General features: G+C 48.3%; 6 protein-coding genes across 6 annotated transcripts; 3 read left to right on the forward strand and 3 right to left on the reverse strand.

The window, feature by feature from the left end:
- Positions 1-5: 5 nt before the first annotated feature.
- Positions 6-3,045, reverse strand: KY384_009121 (uncharacterized protein; the record flags this gene model as incomplete). The annotated part of the gene is made up of 4 exons (XM_044817607.1): positions 6-2,069; positions 2,204-2,558; positions 2,775-2,912; positions 3,002-3,045. 4 exons carry the CDS (start codon positions 3,043-3,045, stop codon positions 6-8), a joined length of 2,601 nt encoding a protein of 866 aa, XP_044664760.1.
- Positions 3,046-3,362: 317 nt separating this feature from the next.
- On the forward strand, positions 3,363-4,784 carry KY384_009122 (uncharacterized protein; the record flags this gene model as incomplete). The annotated part of the gene is made up of 1 exon (XM_044817608.1): positions 3,363-4,784. One exon carries the CDS (start codon positions 3,363-3,365, stop codon positions 4,782-4,784), a length of 1,422 nt encoding a protein of 473 aa, XP_044664761.1.
- A 436-nt stretch (positions 4,785-5,220) lies between these two features.
- Positions 5,221-6,858, forward strand: GCD11 (eukaryotic translation initiation factor 2 subunit gamma; the record flags this gene model as incomplete). The annotated part of the gene is made up of 3 exons (XM_044817609.1): positions 5,221-5,738; positions 5,791-6,777; positions 6,828-6,858. The coding sequence occupies 3 exons, from the start codon at positions 5,221-5,223 to the stop codon at positions 6,856-6,858; spliced, it is 1,536 nt and encodes a 511-aa protein (XP_044664762.1).
- A 323-nt stretch (positions 6,859-7,181) lies between these two features.
- On the reverse strand, positions 7,182-9,687 carry KY384_009124 (uncharacterized protein; the record flags this gene model as incomplete). The annotated part of the gene is made up of 4 exons (XM_044817610.1): positions 7,182-7,347; positions 7,520-7,678; positions 7,839-7,911; positions 8,691-9,687. The coding sequence occupies 4 exons, from the start codon at positions 9,685-9,687 to the stop codon at positions 7,182-7,184; spliced, it is 1,395 nt and encodes a 464-aa protein (XP_044664763.1).
- Positions 9,688-10,773: 1,086 nt separating this feature from the next.
- KY384_009125 (uncharacterized protein) lies at positions 10,774-14,116 on the reverse strand (the record flags this gene model as incomplete). Its single annotated transcript, XM_044817611.1, has 3 exons — positions 10,774-13,037; positions 13,093-13,663; positions 13,811-14,116. 3 exons carry the CDS (start codon positions 14,114-14,116, stop codon positions 10,774-10,776), a joined length of 3,141 nt encoding a protein of 1,046 aa, XP_044664764.1.
- A 1,056-nt stretch (positions 14,117-15,172) lies between these two features.
- KY384_009126 (uncharacterized protein) lies at positions 15,173-20,489 on the forward strand (the record flags this gene model as incomplete). The annotated part of the gene is made up of 4 exons (XM_044817612.1): positions 15,173-15,273; positions 15,375-15,819; positions 15,871-20,097; positions 20,145-20,489. 4 exons carry the CDS (start codon positions 15,173-15,175, stop codon positions 20,487-20,489), a joined length of 5,118 nt encoding a protein of 1,705 aa, XP_044664765.1.
- Between the last annotated feature and the right edge of the window lie 574 nt (positions 20,490-21,063).

The raw sequence follows: 21,063 nt of genomic DNA on the forward strand, positions 1-21,063 counted from the left end.
AAGCTTCACTCACCCTGCTGCTGTTGTTTGTGCGCTGCGGCTTCCTTCTTTTTCGCATGTTTGCGCATTGCGTCAATGAGATGAAGCGGCTTATTATTCTTACGCTTTTCCACATTATACGGTTGATTAGAGCGTCGGCGAAGAGGTAGTTGTGCTGGATTACCACCGTTTTGCTGGATTAAAGCTTGTTGGCGTGCCTCGTATGTTCTGGCGGCTTGCTGCAATCTTTGATGATATGTCCGGAAGTAGGGCACTTTAGACATTTCTGCTGGCAGACCCTCCAAGCTAATCCACCTTTCGAAGCATTCCCATGGGGTCCTTCTTTCAGCACCGGAGGAATACACTGATGCAGATGAAAGGCAGTCTGAAATCAGAGACCAATTGTACGAATATTCCCGGACCAATTTCCGGAGCTCATCGTCTTCAGCTAGCGTCCATTGTGACGGCGAGCGTGATTCAAAGAATTCTTTTGAAGGCATGAGATACTCAGTAGGAGGCTTGAAAGCGTGCCCCGCATGGATACGATCTCTGACGTGCCGGTTCTCGGGATTGAAGAGAGCGACATTCTCTTCAACAGGGCGAAGAACACTGTCAAATGAAGCTTGCCCTAACTCTTCGCTACTCGGAGTAAGATCCGAATAATCCAGACGAAGCTTCTTTACAGGAGGACCTTCATGATTGGGAACCAATTTGCCATGAGCGTACTTGGACACCGCAACCAGGGGCGTTTTCCACATGGCATCAGGGTCGAGTTTCGTGACCTTGAGCGCAGCATCTTGAACATCCTTGGCCGGGTCATAGCAGGGCAGCTCTAGCAAGAGTTTCTCCGCCATTGGACTTCTGTTCAGACCAAAGACAAACACGTCCGGTGGCAAGGAGAAAATGGTCGCTGGTGGCTTCTCTGTTGTAAAGTCCATTGTAGACAGCTCATCCTCCGTCATCTCGCTGTTTTCGTCATTTACCAATTCTGGAGTCGCAGACGTGGCCTCGAAAGACAGCTTCCGCGGTGGATGGCGAACCTTCACCTGTAGTGACAGGCGATCTATCGATGCGGTAGCCACCCAAGCAGCGCAAGCATGTGCAAGAAATTTGGCGCCAGCGAGTTTGAATTTACGCTCCTCACGAAAATCGGTCCTCATCCATTTCATATGGCTTAGCAGAATATCCCAGTGTGTTGCAGGACGTAGTGGTTCTACAGATCGTGCTGGCTGACGCAGAGACCAGCGATTGAAATGCTGCATGTCCTTTATGTGATTTAGTATTCGATAGTCTTGCTTCTCACGAAATTCTATTAGGTGATCCGAAGTGGTCAAGGTTTTGTGAGCTTGTCGAAGAAGAGAGGTCAACGGAGGTGCTCGCGGCGATTGATATACTTGTGCAGCAAAGAAAGTCAAGAAATAGTCTCTCTCCTCTAAAGGCTTCTCTTCGCTATCAGTTGGTTGGTTTTGGCAACTTTCAGGAGGGCGAGAGCCAGTCGAAGACTGCTGCTTTGCAAAAATTACAGTTGACAGCTTGCTACGCTCCTTTTCCTTCATCTCACTCAGGCGGAGTCTGAAGGCTGCAACATCCGGCGATGCAGCTGACTGTGGAGTCGACTGCTCGTTCTTGTTGGTCTCCTGCGCATATCTATCTGAAGGGGACGCCGCCGTCTTCGGAGTTTCTCCAAGTATCTCTGACACACTCTTATGTCGAAGAGCACCGGAGGACACACGCGTAGTCATTCTTTCAGGGGGTGATTGAGCATTTGATGAGGAAGGGGCCGTTTTACTAGGAGTAGCCGTTTCTGACGCCGTGATGGGACCTTTCTCTGAAGTAATACTAGTCTCCTTGGTCGCGGAGGGCATGCCAGTGTCAATCCTCATGGGAGGCCTTCGACTGAAAGTAGGATCCCCGGACGTATCTACATGCATTCCATTGAATATTTGCTTTCGCATGCCTGGCGCAGGCTGTGGCGTTCCTATAGAATTGATCTGCTCCACAGCGGTCTGTTGCTGCTTTGTAGACAAGTCTCCGCCCAATGGCGAAATGTCCATTATGCTATTTGATTCATCATAGGTGCCTTGTATGAACTGGGAAGGCAGGTCAGAGGTATTTGGATTTGGCAGTACACTTCTGTGACCCTTTATGGTAGTTTTTCTTGGGGCCCCTGCGAAGACTGGCCATCTTCAAACGATAGCGGTCTGTCAGGGCTAGCTGGAGTCACCCCATGAAGTTCGTTTCTGATAGGTTCCGACTCTTTATTGACCAACTTTTGACCGCTTGATCCCTCTTCCGCATAGATGCCTCGCCCTGAATCTGGAGGTGTTAAATTGGGTCCTTTTTCCAAAGTTGTCTCCTCTAGTTGCGACGGGATTTTAGATGCTGTCTTTTGCTCGACCGAGTCTGGAAAGCCACTATTCGCAATCCCCTGTTCCTTGTCCTGCCTAGAATCATTTTGGACTGCATCATCCAACTGCTTTTTTGCTTCACTAGCTCTGTTTGCGCTAGTAGTTGGGGCCACACTGTCTTCGGATGTAACGAGCTGCTCCTCTGTGACCTTCGATGGAAGATGCCCCCCTCTCGAGGGCCATTCTCAATCGACGAATGCCTGTCATGGCTGGTCGGAGGTTCGCAGCTCTGCTGGTGAGAAGGCTTTGGGACTGATACATCAAAGGCTTTCTTTCGGTCATAGTGAGAAACGCGAGTTGAAGATGGTAAAGTCGAAGGGTTGAAAAATCGGCCTCTAATAATTATTAGCCTTCACAACGCAAATGTTGAGACCAAGTTTCGCATACTGAGTGATGTCGTTATTGCTCAAAAAAGCCTTAAGTTCTCGCTCCTGCTTGTCTGCGTCGGTAGCATCTCCGTAGCCTTCAGTGAGTTGTAGGTAACTGTATGTCACGCCTAAAAGCGTCTTCAACAACTTTTTACGTCTGGACACACAACGACTGAGAATTTCCCTCAAGTCAGTGATTTCGCATGCGATATCATAATTCATGTCAGATTCATGAATTTTACGCACTTTATCTCTTCGCGTTGAGAAGGCAAAACGTCTGCCGTGGACATAGTCTCGTTCTCCACTCAACAGCGATGGAAAAATTCCCTCCGAAAGACACCATTATCGCACCTGATGTCCCTGCATTTGATATAAGCTTTCAGTGAATAAAGTTGTTGGTAATGTGGTTGTTTTGATGATTTCGTTGTCGCCCTTTGGACGGGCTGTTGGTTGGAGAAGAAGAATGCGGGCGGTAACGGGGGGGCTCAATAGGGCCTTCTTCCCGGGTGCACAAATTTGGGCAACCGCAGATTCAACACTACGCTCTCCTCACCCAGAAGCACCAAATGCGATGAATCTAGAATGCGTCTGAAAGGCCGCATATGAAATGGGAAAAAGAAAGAGGGGAGTTCCATCGCTGGAAGCCTCAATTAATGGTCCAGGACTACATAGCACCAGTAATTCTGAACCGGCTCAGGCACCTTCAAAGGAGGAAAAGATCTCAGGGTCATTGGACGATGCCGTGGTTCGACCTATCGTTGTGCAGATAGCCATTGGAACGTATGAGAAGATTCTACACGGCATCACCGCTACATTCACATTAGCGGGTCATGAATCCGAAAATGCGGCTGAGAATGCGGAGTTTGCAGACACCTTCATGCTCAATGCCCACAGCTCAGCAATCAGATGTGTCGCAGTATCGCCTGTACATGTTGGCGGCGATAGGGTCATCCTTGCAAGTGGCGGCTCTGATCAGGTCGTGAACCTATATTCTCTAGCATCGACATCATCTCCAGAACTGCTAGAACAAGGTCGTTCTAAGCTCACATTGGTAGGATCAAAAGCTGTAGAGAACCCTCGAAATAAGGAACTAGGATCTTTGCAGAACCATGCTGGTGGTGTCAATGCTATCAGCTTTCCTAATCGGTCGAAAATGCTGTCTGCCTCGGATGACAGCACGATAGCTGTAGCGAGGACGAAAGACTGGACGGTGTTATCTTCAGTCAAGGCTCCTGTTCCGAAAGCGCAGGGGAGAGCCAGTGGAGATACGGCTCCGCCTGGAGATTTCCCAACCGGTATAAACGACTTCGCAGTACACCCAAGCATGAAGCTCATGCTGAGCGTTGGAAAAGGAGAGAAATGCTTGAGACTATGGAATCTCGTTACCGGTAAGAGGGCAGCAGTCCTCAATTTTGAACGGCAATATCTACAACAAGTAGGGGAGACCAGATATACCACTGGTGAAGGCCGAAAGGTTAGATGGAATACTACTGGAGAGGATTTTGTCGTTGGATTTGACAGAGGCTGTATCATCTACGGCGTTGACTCAAAGCCCAAAAGCTGGATGTTTCCAAGGACCAAGATCCACCAACTCCGCTACATATCATCGAATTCGTCACAGGAGCAAGCCAATGATGTGTTAGCTGTGTCTACAGAAGACGGTCGATTGCTGTTCTATCATCGAACTCAGAAAATGGCTGACACTGCTGAAGACTCCCAATCCAGTATGGATGACAAGCGATGCGAGCCCTTTGCGCAACTTGGCGGTGCGACTGAGGGGCTTACAGGTCGCATCAAAGATTTTGTTGCATTGACTTCGCCTGATCCTCAAATTCAGATTCTTGTCACCGGTAGCAGTGATGGTGCTATTCGCATTTGGTCTCTAAAAACAAGCGAGGTATTCCAGCAGTATGACTTGCATTCCGCAGAATTAAGAGGGAAACGGCTCGTCAAGCAAGTAGGCAATCTACTTGGTACCTATGAAGCTAGCAATCGAATCACCTGTCTAACGGCATTCTTGATGAAGTAGCCCTGGACTAGTTGGCTTTCGTCAAAAAAGGGGCTACGATTTCACACGCCTCGGGTACGATGATGATGATACTATTTTGCATTTGTTTCTCAAGATACCCCAAATACGATTTCATAGGTATTCGTAAATAATGAACATGGCTTAAATGCTTTTTGATACGCACTTGCACTGGAATTTACTGTGCTTGATCTCGATATCACAATGCTCCTATATGCCTCACGTGCTAAGTAGACATATTTTTCCGGGGATAGGCGCACTGCGGACTTAACCTTTTCGACTCACCACCAGACATCACGATAGATTTTCATCTGAAAGGCGCAACACTTGAACAACCTCGATCTCAAACGCCAGAGGAGGGATATCTGCCCTGTATCTCAAATTCAAGCGACTCTTTCTCAACGTCAATCTACTGGGACTGACTTACCGAGCGTCCATCATGTCGACGAATGGCGACTTACCGTCCGATGATTCGGAACCTGAGTCTCCCCAAGAAGCTTTGGAGCATTCTGAGGACAAGCTTGATGAGCCAACTGGTAGAGGAGGAGGAATATTGAAGAAGGAGAAGAAGGAGGACCCGATAACTGAAATCCTGAGACCTGAGCTCCCGGAGCAGCCAGACCCAAAAGATCTTGATGTCTTAACACTTACCCCACTCTCACCAGAGATAATAGCAAGGCAGGCAACTATAAACATTGGTACGATAGGTCATGTGGCTCACGGGAAGTCGACTGTGGTCAAAGCTATTTCTGGTGTTCAGACTGTTCGGTTCAAGAACGAGTTGGAAAGAAACATTACAATCAAGCTAGGTTATGCGAACGCAAAGATCTATAAATGTGAGAATCCAGAATGCCCGAGGCCGACATGCTACAGGAGCTATAAGAGTGAGAAGGAGGTAGACCCGCCGTGTGAAAGGCCCGGATGTGGAGCAAAATACAGGCTGGTCAGACATGTTTCGTGCGTGGCGGACAAACTATAATGAAAGCCCGTTTACTAATTCATCTTCAAGTTTCGTTGACTGCCCAGGTCACGACATTCTAATGAGCACCATGTTATCAGGCGCCGCAGTCATGGACGCCGCTCTTCTTCTTATTGCAGGAAACGAATCCTGCCCGCAACCGCAAACATCCGAACATCTTGCAGCTATCGAAATCATGAAACTCGACCACATCATCATTCTCCAAAATAAAGTCGATCTGATGCGCACAGAAGGTGCAGAGCAACACTATAAATCAATAGAAAATTTTGTTCGCGGGACTGTAGCCGACAAATCCCCTATAATCCCCATATCTGCCCAGCTGAAGTACAACATCGATGCCATAAATGAGAGGATCGTCAATAAGATCCCTGTGCCACCGCGAGACTTTACACAAGCACCTCACATGATCATCATCCGCTCCTTCGACGTGAACAAACCTGGTGCGGAGATTGAAGACTTAAAGGGCGGTGTTGCAGGCGGAAGTATCCTGACAGGTGTACTGAAACTCGGCGACGAGATCGAAATCCGCCCCGGTCTTGTCACCCGCGACGAGCAAGGCAAGATCAAATGCAAGCCCATCTTTAGCCGAGTAGTATCCCTGTTTGCCGAACACAATGATCTCAAATTCGCCGTCCCAGGCGGTCTAATTGGTGTTGGTACACGGGTCGATCCTACGCTCTGCCGCGCCGACCGTCTCGTTGGCTTCGTACTTGGTTTGAAGGGACGATTACCGTCTATCTACACGGAGCTTGAAGTCAGTTTCGTCTTATTGCGGAGATTATTGGGCGTCAAGACGGCAGACGGAAAGCAAGCGAAAGTTGCGAAGTTGACGAAGGGTGAGGTTCTGATGGTGAACATTGGTTCTACTGCTACGGGTGCGAAGATCATGGGAGTAAAGGCGGATGCGGCGAAAATCCAGTTGACAAGTCCAGCGTGCACAGAGATCGGAGAGAAGATCGCGCTGAGTAGGAGGATTGAGAAGCATTGGCGGCTCATAGGTTGGGCTAACATTCGAGCGTGAGTATTTGCTGAGTTCTTGCGAGAACTGTCACTAATGTGAATTTCAGGGGCACAACCCTAGAGCCGACGACAGAATGAAAAGACACAGGGAGATGAATGAATGGATATTTCCTGCGTAGTCAAGCATACATCTCTGACCATGTTCAATTCGATCACGCTAAACAGCGATAATTATACCAACCGTACGCTGACTCGATGTTATTGTCTGCAATCGAGCCCTTAATTCGAAGGGAAACGATCATGCTGCAGGCTGATGACGAATGATATCATGTAAATAGATCACTTTAGATAACTTTGTCATCCCATACAATACAAAGTGTGTCGAGCATTATGCACAAGACGCCTTCAATCCCCCAGATTCAGTCATATGCAACATTGAAACTTTTTCTTGGCTTTTCAATTCATTTCACAACCTTGTCCTTTATCTCTTCAGCTTTCTGCTTGGTCTGGGTGAGCACATTCTGCGCTGTCGCCTTTGCATCTGACCCTGCTCTCTGTGCGTTCGCTTGTACCTCCTTACCCACGTTCTCCCCCTTGGCTGCTAAAGAAGCTTCCCTGCCTCCCCAGCTGGATATCCTGTCAGTCGAATTCTTTCAAATGCAACATCCTTTGCAAAACTTCTCTCGGAATGCGAAACTTGCTTCACAATGAAGTATATCATGACCCCATCATTATGTTGTACCGAGCATCCCTTCTCTCGCGCTGAAGAATATAGCGCCAATGAAAGCAAAGCACTCACTTATAATAACTCAAGTACCGATACCCTTGCACAGACTGAGCATTGAAATTAACGAAATGGCAGGCGAAAAGGAGGTAGTTCTTTGGCGTCACAGCGAGAGAATATCGCATGAATGTTGCCGCGTAGACAGTCAGAGCGGCGGTCATGCGGCCGGATATCCTATTTTTACACAGGCTCAGTATGCTATCACCTGCAATCACGAGGAGCATTTTCGCTTTCCATCGCGTGCTTGTGCCATGATGATTTCAGGATCCGGACCCCGACCGAAGTGAACTCCTAGAGTAGGAAATGGTAGAGCAGGAGGCATTGAAGCACATACAGTTCAGGATCTTTCTGCGTGTCGAGAATTGCTGCTATAGGAATACCGAAGTTTGAGGCAGGGCCCCAGAAATCTGCTCACGATGTATCAGTATCTCTCTACCAACAGGTCTTCACTACGCCTGTGAAAGCGGTATCAACGCACGAGTTGAGCAGAAGTAATCCAGCATTGGATTTGATCGTATTCTGGCATTGATGCCCTTGATCGCCGCTGCTGCCATCTTTGACCTTGGCAGACTGCAGGGCACTCAAATGGAGAGAAAGCTTGTCGTATGCAAGATGATAGAGTGTATCCGCTGGGGGTTATCCGATTTCGCGGTCCCCGAGCTCAACTCTCACTGCCGGTAGGGCTGAATCTTGGCGGTCCACGATATCCATATTTTTCGATTTTCTTTCCGACCTTCTTTTCTCTTCTTCAACACAACGCTTAAAACCAACATTCTTTACAAAAAGCATTCGGATGTCTGAGCTTGATGCTCAATTCCTAAGACTATCTGAGCCGTTCCGAGAATGGAGATTGATACTACGGTGGGTGCTGGTCTGGGTGCAGTGCTTCCCTGGCCTTTCTGGGTCATGTGGGAAGGGCTGCAATGACTGGCTACACAGCTATGTCTCTACTGCCCGTTTAATTTTGATGGGCTTGCATTAGGAAGTTGAAAATGGATGACGCAGTGCTTGTGAAGCATCGCTGCCGGCATTGAGTTGTCAATGAAAAGCGAATTAGATGATTGTCATTACAAAAGATTTCTTCATGATACACTTGCTCTCCTTCCCCGCGTTCCTAACGCCAGCCTTCTACCAACATTTCCAAAACAGACACTGCTGCAGAAGAACACGCTAGCGATCCAAGTACAAGCTCCAATTGTCTTGTCACTCATGACTCCATATCGCATCATTTGACCCCCGTCAAACAGCGGGTCCGCCGAGCCTCTAACACTCGGTAAACCTGCACCAGGAGAGGGGATAATCTCCGGGTTGACGCCAAAAACGACAGCTGTGCCTGTCAACCCGACTATCAATGAAAGCAGAAAGCCAGGTTTTGAGCGATCAACAAGGTACCAAAGCACTGGATTGACGAGGGCTAAAGTCAACGAGACTTGCAGCGTCGACTGCCATGGGAGTCTCCTTATAGCGAAGGCTATCCCGACAAAGGCGCCAATGCTGCGTACCAAAGGGTTCCAATCGGCGCCCAGTCCAGATCTTGAAGACCCCGGCCTCTCATCTTTCTCGTCACCGGGCTCTTTTTGCAGGTCTTTCGACGGAAATACATCCTTTTCTATACCCAAGACATCCTCCCAGTAGACGTCGACCCAGGGTGTCAGCCCTCCTAACACGACTGCCACACTTCCCCAACCTATTAAATACCACCACGATCGGCGCGGGATGCCTGGCACTTGCACGGGCGCCACTTGTTGAGTATCGTGCAAGTGTGAGATTAAGACTCCATAGGCCACGCCAAAGAAGAAAAGTAGAACTGTCCGCAGACCAATGCGTGAGAGTAGGCTGCCGGTAGAGACATGGGGATACGAGGGTCTTCGTCGTAGCTCTGGCTTCTCAAAGCTGCCGATGACGGGTGGTTTCCTATCTTCATCAACGCTTGCTCTTGGTGCTGGCGTTTGGCTTCCGTTTCCCCGCGGAGTGGATGGTTCCGTACGGTCACTGTCTGTAGGGGCGTAGATGCCGAAAAGGGTGGACGAGGTGAGATTCAAAACCGAGCGAGTCCGGGATATGAAGTTGTCGGATGAGGGTTCGTTGGGGGTGTCAGGAGAAGGTGAGTTAGAAGAAGACGTGATTGTGAAAGAGGGAGGGCGAAGAGGCTGTGGGCGGATAGTCTTCGGGTTATCTGCCATGTTGGAGAATTGCTGAGCAGGGTGAGCAAGAGAACAGCTTCGACACAGTAGATAGTGAGTCTTTAGTACTCAGGTCATCCGAGCTTTTCATGCAGCCCGAGGTGGGGTCCAAGTCATGCGTCGACGCGTTTGGCGCGGCTTTCTTCGATTCCTGCAGACTTGAAAGAGTTTCCCAACAATACCATTCTAGGAAAGGGGAAACTCAGATTCTAAGATACATTCAGAAGGCATTGAAGTCAAGCCCGTGGTGTCACAATAGTCAGCAACCAAAGATCAACAGGCCCCACTTCAATGAGATGAACGTGCCGATTCGCTGAAACTGACATGCCCTCGATGTGGCTGGAGACACTAGCGTTTGAGCCGCGGCTGTTTCACTATTATGTAAGCAGAAGTAGCTCGAACAAGCCCGTTTTGGTGTTCAGAGCTGTTATTTGGAGGTCCCTGCATCAAAGGAAGCTCTGTCAACATGTTGTGCCACCGGGTAGCCAGACGCTTACCATATCGTGCTCTTGGAATACCTCAACAACGTCCTACCCACGTGCCTCATCCCAGGTAGGCCTAAAGCAAACGAGCTCTTTTGACGTCCATTTTGATAACGACTACTAGATACCTCTCCATATCCTCGAACGCACGACCCTGCCTCCGGACTCCAGTACTGAGTCGCCCAAACACCCTATATACTTCTCAACAATCGTGTTCAAACACACTTCTAGAAAACTTTTCACATCGCCCATTCTCAACCGCATCAACCCTGCTAGGGCCAAGGAACACATTCAATCCTAGTCACCGGGTGCGCAAGCGGCGGCATGGATTTCTATCAAGACTTCGGACTAGGAATGGGAGGAAGATATTGAAGCGGCGGCGGTTGAAGGGGCGTCTGAATTTGAGTCACTGAACAAATTTGTGAGATATTGTACATCTACAAAGAGCGAAGTGGTCTAATGAAATCTTTAAATGGTCTTCAATCGCGCATCATTCAAGTTTTGTTTTTCTAAATTTGGAGTGTCTACGTGACAACTCCACACGATAACATTCGTTACTCAAAATGGGTTCTATCTGATTCTATCAGCGGTGACCGAAGTCCTCCTATCTCAATTCGGTCTCTACCTCGTCACCTTCATCGTCTTCTTCATCTTCCTCTTCATCGTCATCTAGATCGTCGTCACCATCATCGCCCAGTCCTTGCTCCTTGCCATACCCATAATCATCCTGGAAGAAATTCAGGGGTTTGACTTGTGGTTTGTATCCCAGTCCCTCAAACCCCTTCACAAACCCTTCCTCCATGATGGGCGCACAAGTCACAGTGACGATACTGGAAGTGGGAACGAAGATCGGTAGGAGGACATCTTGCATTGCCTTCTTGATTTCCTCTACCGTCACGTTCCTGACCTTACCGAGCATTATTTGAGGCCAATCTTTTGGCTGACCTCGAACTACTTGCCGAACGAAGCTTATCTGAGCAGCATTGGCCATGGTAGACTCGCTGTTGGCAAAGCTCAAGACAATAGAGCTGATAGCGCCTTCGAGTGCTAATTTTTCGAATGACCTTGCGCCTGAAGCAAAATCTTCGATGACCTTCTTGCTAGCGTTGAAAGCTTTGAAAGCGTCAGGTGAGCGATAGATATCAAGGGTGACTTTTCCAGAATCCGTGCTTTGGCTGATACCGGCTCCATATCCTAGACCTACCCCTCGAACTGCGGTCCACAATGGTCCTTCGACTGCATTGAGGTATGAAAGGGCTACTTGTAGCGCGGGCATGCCTTCATCGAATGGCGAGTTGGGTCCATTTGCGTCAGCTAGCAGAAAAGAGGAATCAACTGTTGGCATGGGAACAAGGTAAGCTGTATTTCCGGGATGCTTTCCCAAACCGCTGAGCCGATCGAAACGTGACTCTAAAGGATTGAGTGGCTTTGAGGTATCGAGACCGTGGGTGAGAATATCCCAGGCCGAGACGGGCTTTTGAAGCTTGTTCACATCTGCAATTACGAGGACTCGAAAGTTTGATGGCTGGCAGAGTATCTCCCGAACGTCTCTGAGCTGTGTGAGCAACTGCTCAGGATCTACCACTAAAAGTTTTCTGACCCGCTTCAGGTAGAGGGCTCGAACAAGAGTATTACCAGCACGGGTGATTGATGTTGGAGCCGACATGATCATGTTGTTTACACTTCTCACCATGTCACTCCCGCTCCGCTTCTCATCGGGGATCTCTGCTAGTAGTCTTGCGATGATTGCCACAAGTCGTTCGAGGTCGAAGACAGAATCTAACATCATCTCTCTAAGCTTTCGAATCCCTAAGTCATAATTTTCAACCTCCACTTGAATTGATAGCTTTAGAGTCTCAACATTGCCAAAAGCGTGGCCGGAGCTTAGGCCGTAGCCAACAGTGTCCCGCTCCAGCTCTTTGACCACATCTTCGAATTCGACTCTTTTCCCACCTCTGGCGATTGGAGTTGAGAAGAAATTTTCGGCGTAGATGTCAAGTAGCGGCCGCAACATGACTGGCACGTTTTCGGTTCCTATCATAATATTAATCAATGCAAAATTGGATTCGACATGCTCGAATTGTACGAAAAGTGAAGTTGCGTTCGCGTCTTTCTCTATGCTTCGCTGGATAGAATTATCAGGTCGTCCGAGCGTCTTGGCTGCCCCTGATCTTGCAGTCACAGTATTTATAAAATGAATAGATTGTGGATCTGGGACTTTGTAGCTTTCGAGGAGTGACTCTGGTACTTCCATGTCGTTTTCAGCTTTTGCATGCTCTAATTTCTCAGCTAGATGCTTGAGACCGTCGTCCCCGAGTTCTCTCTTCCGGGATGCGATACGGTCCTTCTCCTCCCCTTTCAACTTTCCTGATAGCTCAGCTGACGGCTCCCCTAGAACGCTGACGTGAAAAGCCGCTGCAAGCCAATGTTCTATGAAGTCTCGCCACTGCTTATCGCTCCAAGTCTCCAAGCTCTCATAATGACTTAGATTTTCTAGTTCGTCCTTGAGTATCGAGCCTCTGTGGTCTCCAAAAAGGAAGTTGTTGATGATTGAGTCGGCAAAATAATTAGCGGACGACTCTGCTCGAAATTTGTCACTAGCTCTTTTTGATTTGATGCAGTCACGCAGGAAATCCATATCTAGCGGCCGTGAGACTGTTTCTGTAAGAATACTGAAGAATCTTGTCTCGACTTTCTTAAGGTTTTCTGTAGCAACGCCACTCAGACCGAACTGTATGACGGCACTAGGGCGAAATTCGGTACTCCAAGATACTCCGCTTGCAAGTTGCTCTTTCTCGACAATTGTGTTGTCTAAGACCGAAGCCGGCGATCCCGAAAGATATTGCAATAAAACGTTGAAGGCAATGCCTAAGTTATGATTAGTTTCAAAGCTTGGAAGTCCCTGAAAATCCTCTAGACTAACACTGTAAGGTATCTTTGTAAGCAGGGCCGAAGAAGGATATAAGAATCTCGCCCATCGTTTCATCTTCTTCTGGAAATTGCACCACCTCTGTCACTGATTCCTTCAAAGGAGGGGCTTGCTCTGAGTCGACCCAAGGCCGCTTGAAAGGTGCGTCAGGCTTAGGTACAGAATCTAGGATCGTATCCTCAAACTCATCCAGTACATCAAGTAAATTTGTATGATTGACCGCACCAACAAGCACTATGCAGAGGTTCTTCGGTTGATACATGTCCTTGTGAAAGGCACGTATTCGGTCTGCTGTCAAAACACGAAGAGGTTCCAGCATTCCTCCTGTCTCGTATCTGAAACCGACATCATCTGGATACAACAGTCGTCGGGCTTTTATGTCTATCAGCTCTCCTGCCGTGTTCTGCAAGGCTTGCATTTCTGAGTATACGACTCCGGCGTCATTACCTTCACCATCAACATGGTGGACTTCTGTATAGCACCCGGCATCGGTCAAGGTGGGTAACAAGACATGCTCGAGATACACGGGCAATATTTGCGCGAAGCCCCTCCCATCCTGCGGTAGCTAAAGTATACGCAGTGTGATCTGTAGCCTACGAAAAAGATAGAGCGTTAGTATGAAACGACCTGTGACACGGGAGTACTTTTGACGAGGGCTTGAGTGTGCGTATATTTGAGGGCAAGTATCGCCTTGAGGTAAATCTATACGTACTGTCCAAGCGTTTGTATCCGAGTACGCTCTGGTGGCAAGCTTGTCAAGAAACCCTTTGTAGCGAAAGCTTTTCGATCCCATGAAGCACAAGTGTTCTAATGTGTGTGGCGAGCCCGAGTCATCATGGATTTCGGTGGCCAGAGTAAAGTATCCATTGACCTTTGGACCCTCCTGATCCGCAACTACGATTCTCAATCCTGTCCTGAGAGATTCGTAAAGTGTGATCTGTGTGGGAGAATAGTTTGTCTTGAACTTCTCGATTTGCCTGAAGTTAACATTTGGCGGTCCTTTTTCAGCGCCCATCATGTAGAAGGAGTGCTGAGGAGAGTATGATTGCGGTTCAGCGAGATCAAATGACCGGGTGATGCTATCTTTTAATCTAGATATAGCATCAACGACTGGCGGTATGAGGCAGGAAAGGGGCCCTGTCGCCCTGCAACACCAAAGCAGCAGTGATACAGCTGCTGCCGATAGCAATACTAAGTGACCATGCTTTGTGAACTTCATGCGCTAGGACAGGTGCTTGAAGTGAAGCTTGAGCAGCGCCTCGACAAAAGAAAGTGAGGCTGGAAGTGGAATCCGTCCTCGACGATCTTTTCGGGAAAAGCAAAAGAAAAACCTCAGGGTGTCAAAACACTAGACTCTAAACAACACATGTTTGAAAAAGAACATAGAGGCTCTTACCTGATTGTATGCACGATAAGTTATTGATATGTGCGTACCCACCAACTTAAACGCCTAGTAGGACAAAGCAGGCTTACGCATGGGGCTTCTCAGTCTATGCTGCGTGCTTCCGAGTATATATGGTTTGAGTTCAGCGTCCACAATCCTAGCTAGTGGAAGTCCCAGTCCTTCTCGAAGATGAACATCAGCTGAGCAATAGAGCAGTCTTTGAATCCTTATGGTGAATGTGAGACAGCAGTGTAATTTTCAGTCCATTCAATTGCAGCGAAACGCGTCTGAGTCTTCGGCCCTTTCGTAAGCAGCCTGAAAACCAGCTCTATAAGGCAGGAGCATAACGACGATCTGAACGAGGCGACCTCTCCCATAAGCCAGTTGCAGTTGGCGAGTGGCTGCAGTACGCGAGTGGCTGTCCGTTCCGCGGATTGAGGTACGGTAGACTGCAGATACCACATGCACAAAAGTGTGAAACTAAAATTATCAGTTGTTCAGGAGCCAGCTTTCATGTGAAGAACACATTGACTAACGTCCAACGCCACCACGCGGACCTCCTTTACACTTCACCGCGCAATTAGCGTCTCGCTGCAGTGTCGTTCCTTTCACTGTCCTCCATACTCGTACTCTAAGTCTTCTGCTTTGGGAAAGCGCGGAGTTGCTGGATGAAGTCTCTCTAAATCAAACATGGCCGACAATCGAAGGGCCCTCCCAATAAAGTTCACGGAGCTCTTGCAGGTACGCATCGTTGGAAATCATTTTCGAGAGGCCTTAGACGCTGATACGTTGTTCGCATCTAGTTGACGACAAAGGGTATTGATGTATGAGTGGCCCTCGTACTGCTGCCTCATCTGCCTCGACTAACCTGCAAAATAGCAAAAATCAATAGGTTTCAATTCTTGCGTATGTCCATGTCCCGTTGTCGACCTAAAGTTGGCCCTGATACTGATACCAATAAGACCCTAGAATCGGATCATTATGTCTGCGTACGGCAGGACAATCCTGCCAATCCTGGCAACCCTGATGTGGTTATCATCGACCTTAAGAACAATAATGAAGTAATCAAACGGCCAATCAAGGCCGATAGTGCCATCATGCATTGGGATAGACAAGTTATCGCCCTGAAAGCCCAACAGCGAACCCTCCAGATCTTCGATCTGGCGCAGAAGCAAAAGCTCAAGTCAACTACGATGAGTGAAGACGTGGTGTACTGGAAATGGATCAGCCAAGATAGCATAGGATTGGTCACTGACGAGTCTGTCTACCATTGGAACATATATGACCAGACCCAGCAATCACCCATCAAAGTCTGCGAGAGGAACGCAAATTTGAAGGTGAGTATTCTTTTCTGATCGTTGCATTGGAAGCTAAGGTTGCGTTCAAAGGGCTGCCAAATCATCAACTACAGGGTGAATGAAGATGAAAAGTGGATGGCGGTGGTAGGAATTACCCAGCGTGAGGGACGTGTGGTCGGAGCGATGCAGCTATATTCGAAAGAGCGAGGAATCAGCCAAGCGATCGAAGCACATGCTGCAGCTTTTGGGACGATCCGTCTCGATGGAGCTCCTGCAGACACTCGACTCTTTACATTTTCTGTCCGAACGGCCTCGTCGTCGAAACTGCACGTCGTCGAAATTGACCACAATCCTCAGAATCCGGTCTTCCCGAAGAAAGCCGTCGATGTGTACTTCCCGGCAGAAGCAGTGAATGATTTCCCAGTTGCTATGCAAGTATCCAAACGGTACAGTGTCATCTATATGATAACAAAGTATGGCTTCATACACCTCTACGACCTCGAAACGGCTACCTGCATCTTCATGAATCGCATCTCTAGCGACACGATATTCACAACAGCTGCTGATGCCGAGTCAGTGGGTATAGTTGGTGTCAATCGCAAGGGTCAGGTTCTCTCAGTCAGCGTCGACGATAATACAATCATTCCGTATTTATTGGAAAATCCCGGACAAGGCTCACTTGCCCTCAAATTAGCATCCAGAGCCGGTCTTCCAGGCGCAGATAATCTTTACGCTCAGCAATTTGAGCAAGCTTTCGCATCGGGACAGTACCAGGAGGCTGCTAAACTGGCAGCCAACTCCCCTCGTGGTTTCTTACGTACCCCACAAACAGTACAGCGCTTCCAAGGTCTACCAGCTCAAGGCGACCGCGGATTGACGCCTCTATTACAGTACTTTGGTATATTGCTCGATCAAGGGATGTTGAACCGATTGGAGAGCATCGAGCTTGGTCGGCTTGTGCTCTCGCAAGGCCGCAAGAATCTGATCGAGAAGTGGTTGGGTGAAAACAAGCTCGAGTGTTCAGAGGAGCTCGGCGATGCCGCCCAACAGTATGATCCAGAACTAGCATTGAAGATATACCTGAAAGCCAATATCCCGAACAAAGTGGTCGCTGGCCTTGCTGCTACCGGTCAAACAGAAAAGATTCTACCTTACTGCGAACAGAATGGATATCGCCCGGATTACGCACAACTCATCAGACATATCGTGACGACTAATCCTGAGAAGGGGTCTGAGTTCGCCATACAGCTCGCCAATTATGAAGGTGGCCCACTTGTCGATATCGAAAGGATCGTAGACGTGTTTCAATCTCAAAATATGGTTCAACAAGCAACAGCCTTCCTACTAGATGCTCTCAAAAACAACGTACCTGAACAAGGTCACTTGCAGACACGCTTGCTCGAGATGAATCTCATGAGCGCACCACAAGTTGCTGACGCAATCATGGGCAATAACATGTTCTCCCACTACGATAAGGCTCGCATAGCAATGCTCTGCGAGAACGCCCAGCTTTATAATCGAGCCCTCGAAAATACAGACGACCAAGCAGTGATCAAGAGGAACGTCGTAAGAACCGACAAGCTGGATATCAACTGGCTAGTCGAATATTTTGGCCGCATGTCGCTCGAACAATCCCTGGACTGCCTCAATGAGATGCTTAAGGTCAACATTCGACAAAATTTGGCAGCTGTTATTCAAATCGCTACCAAATACTCGGAGCTATTGGGGCCGATTCGTATCATTACCCTTCTGGAAAAGTACCGGACTGCGGAAGGGTTGTATCATTATCTTGGAAGCATTGTGAACTTGAGCGAGGATCAAGAGGTCGTTTTCAAGTACATTGAGGCTGCTACGGCCACCGGCAACGTTCCCGAAGTCGAGCGCATATGTCGTGATAATCAATTTTACAACCCTGAGAAAGTGAAAAATTTCTTGAAGGAGGCTAGACTCACCGAGCAACTTCCTCTCATCATCGTGTGTGACCGCTTCAACTTCGTGCATGACCTGGTACTCTATCTTTACCAGAATCAGCAGTTCAAGTCGATAGAGGTCTACGTACAGAGAGTCAACCCAGGTAGAACGCCATTCGTGATAGGTGCTTTGCTCGATGTGGACTGCGACGAATCAATCATCAAAAGCCTTCTACAATCGATAGATCCAGCATCTATTCCTATCAATGACTTGGTCTCCGAAGTCGAGTCTCGAAATCGCCTCAAAATTTTACTACCATTTCTTGAGGCTACATTAGCTTCAGGCAACCAACAGCAAGCGGTCTACAACGCACTCGCAAAGATCTATATCGACAGTAATAACAATCCTGAGAAATTCCTGAAGGAGAATGACATGTATGACCCACTTGTTGTGGGAAAATACTGTGAGAAACGTGACCCCAACCTTGCCTATGTGGCCTATCGAAAAGGGCAAAATGATCTCGAGCTTATCAATATTACGAACGAAAACGGAATGTATCGAGCACAAGCTCGGTATCTCTTGGAGCGTGCAGACTCTGAGATCTGGGCTTTTGTCTTGAACGGCAACAATGTTCACAGACGGTCCCTCGTCGATCAAGTCATTTCGACTGCTGTACCTGAATCAACAGAGCCTGAGAAGGTCTCTGTGGCAGTCAAAGCGTTTTTGGACGCCGATCTTCCTGCTGAGCTTATCGAGCTCCTTGAAAAGATCATACTAGAGCCATCACCATTTAACGACAATAGCAGTCTCCAGAACTTACTCATGCTGACCGCTGCGAAGGCTGATAAGGGCCGTCTAATGACTTACATTCACGATCTCAGTGCCTACAACGGCGAAGAAATCGCTAACATGTGTATCTCTGTTGGCTTGTTCGAAGAAGCTTTCGAGATCTATAAGAAATCCGATAATCACACCGCAGCTACTAATGTGCTCGTGGACCACGTGGTAAGCATTGATCGAGCCCAAGAATACGCTGAGCGAGTTGAGTTGCCTGAGGTGTGGAGCAAAGTGGCAAAGGCGCAGCTCGATGGCCTTCGTGTAGGAGATGCGATTGACTCTTACATTCGGGCAGACGATGCATCAAATCACAATGAGGTGATCGACATTGCAACTCATGCAGGCAAAGATGACGAGCTTGTCAAGTATCTAAAAATGGCCCGAAAGGCTCAACGCGAGCCTGCAATCGACACGGCCTTAGCATTCGCTTATGCTCGATTAGATCGGCTGAACGAATTGGAGGATTTTTTGCAGGCTAGCAACGTGGCAGACGTTGAAGCTTCAGGTGATAAGGCTTACGCTGAAGGCTACCACCAAGCTTCAAAGATTTTCTTTACGAGCATCTCGAATTGGGCCAAACTTGCTACCACACTTGTTCATCTTGAAGAATACCAGGCGGCAGTAGAGTGTGCCCGAAAGGCAAACAGCGTGAAGGTCTGGAAGCAAGTCAATGAGGCTTGTGTTGCTAAGAAAGAATTCCGACTTGCGCAGATCTGTGGCCTGAATCTAATCGTGCATGCGGAGGAACTGCAAGATCTGGTTAAACAGTACGAACGAGAAGGATATTTTGACGAACTCATCTCGTTGCTTGAAGCAGGGCTCGGACTCGAACGAGCTCACATGGGAATGTTCACTGAGCTAGGTACTGCTCTTTCCAAATATCACCCAGAGAAGACGATGGAGCATCTCAAGATCTTCTGGTCTCGGATCAACATACCAAAAATGATTCGTTCTTGCGAGGACGCGCATCTCTGGCCAGAGCTGATCTTTCTCTACTGTCACTATGACGAGTTTGACAACGCTGCGCTGGCGATGATTGAACGAGCTGCCGACGCTTGGGAACACCACTCATTCAAGGACATCATTGTGAAGGTTGCTAACCTCGAAATCTACTACAAGTCCCTGAGCTTCTACCGAGAGCAGCAACCGTCGCTGTTGACGGATCTGTTGCAGGCGCTAACCCCTCGCATTGATGTCAACCGAGTTGTCAAGCTGTTCCAAAAGTCCGATGATCTGCCGTTGATCAAACCCTTCCTTCTGAATGTACAGACACAGAATAAGCGCATTGTGAATGATGCCATCAACGACCTTCTGATTGAGGAAGAAGATTACAAAACACTTCGGGATTCGGTAGAGAATTCTGACAATTATGATGCGGTCGAACTTGCCTCACGGTTGGAAAAACATGAGCTCGTTTTCTTCCGGCAGATTGCTGCCAATATTTATCGCAAGAACAAGCGTTGGGACAAGTCAATTGCCCTCTCGAAGCAGGACAAACTCTTCAAGGACGCGATCGAGACTGCTGCTATTTCCAGTAAGACTGATATTGTGGAAGAGCTTCTCCATTATGTAAGTTATGGACTTTGTTTTATTTGACGCGTTCTAACATTCCTTAGTTCGTTGATATCGGAAGTCGGGAATGTTATGTTGGCATGCTGTATGCTTGCTACGATCTCATTCGTCTTCCAACAGTCATGGAGTTGTCGTGGCGCCATGGGCTTAATGACTTCAGCATGCCCTTCATGATCAACTACATGAGCCAGCAGGCATCGACCATCGAGGTCCTTAAGAAGGACAACGAAGAGCGCAAGGCTCGGGAGGCGAAATCGCAGAAGGAGGAAGACAATACCCCAATCCTCGGTGGTTCAAGGTTGATGCTTACCCAAGGATCTACTGGCTCTATGGGCACACCTCAACCAAATGGCATTGTGCCACAACCTACTGGCTACCGCGGGTTCTAGGGGGCGTGTCATCCCGCACGTTGCTGTACTGGTTCTATATCTAATGGCGTAAAGGTGGAAATTGTGATGTATGACAAGAGATGGGGGATGTTCATAGCTTGGCGACTTTCCATCTCGGTGCGGAGGTGGTCGGGGCAACTACTTACTGGCTGGCTTCTACATATGTATTTCGATAGATAGAGCAGAACCTTCTAATGCTTCATACGCAGCGCTCCCTTTGTTATGCGCTGCCAAATGCTTGGCCTACATACAATTCAGAAGGCAACCACCGAGAGGGGGAATGTTTTGTCGCCGGAGTGAGCTTCCGCTCTGCAAACAGTCGAGTAGCTTGAGTGATTTCGGGGACTTGGCGGCCCCACCCTCCAAATGCCCACCTCAACGGCAGCTTCCCTCCAGAGAACGAACCTATTGGCCCCGGCGGCATTGTCTCTTTGTTCATTTGAGTGATTTTTTTACGTGTTTTGGAATATTATCCAGCTTGTGAATCAGCATTGCCTCGCTTAGACTGCAATTGGTGGTGAATGACCTTGCCGTACCAAAATCTCCCCTCAATCGTCTTGGGTCCCCCAGTGTC

This window comes from Bacidia gigantensis (assembly GCF_019456465.1).
Source record: "Bacidia gigantensis strain McMullin 20006 chromosome Unknown scaffold_268, whole genome shotgun sequence".
NCBI classification, from domain to species: Eukaryota; Fungi; Ascomycota; class Lecanoromycetes; order Lecanorales; family Ramalinaceae; genus Bacidia; species Bacidia gigantensis.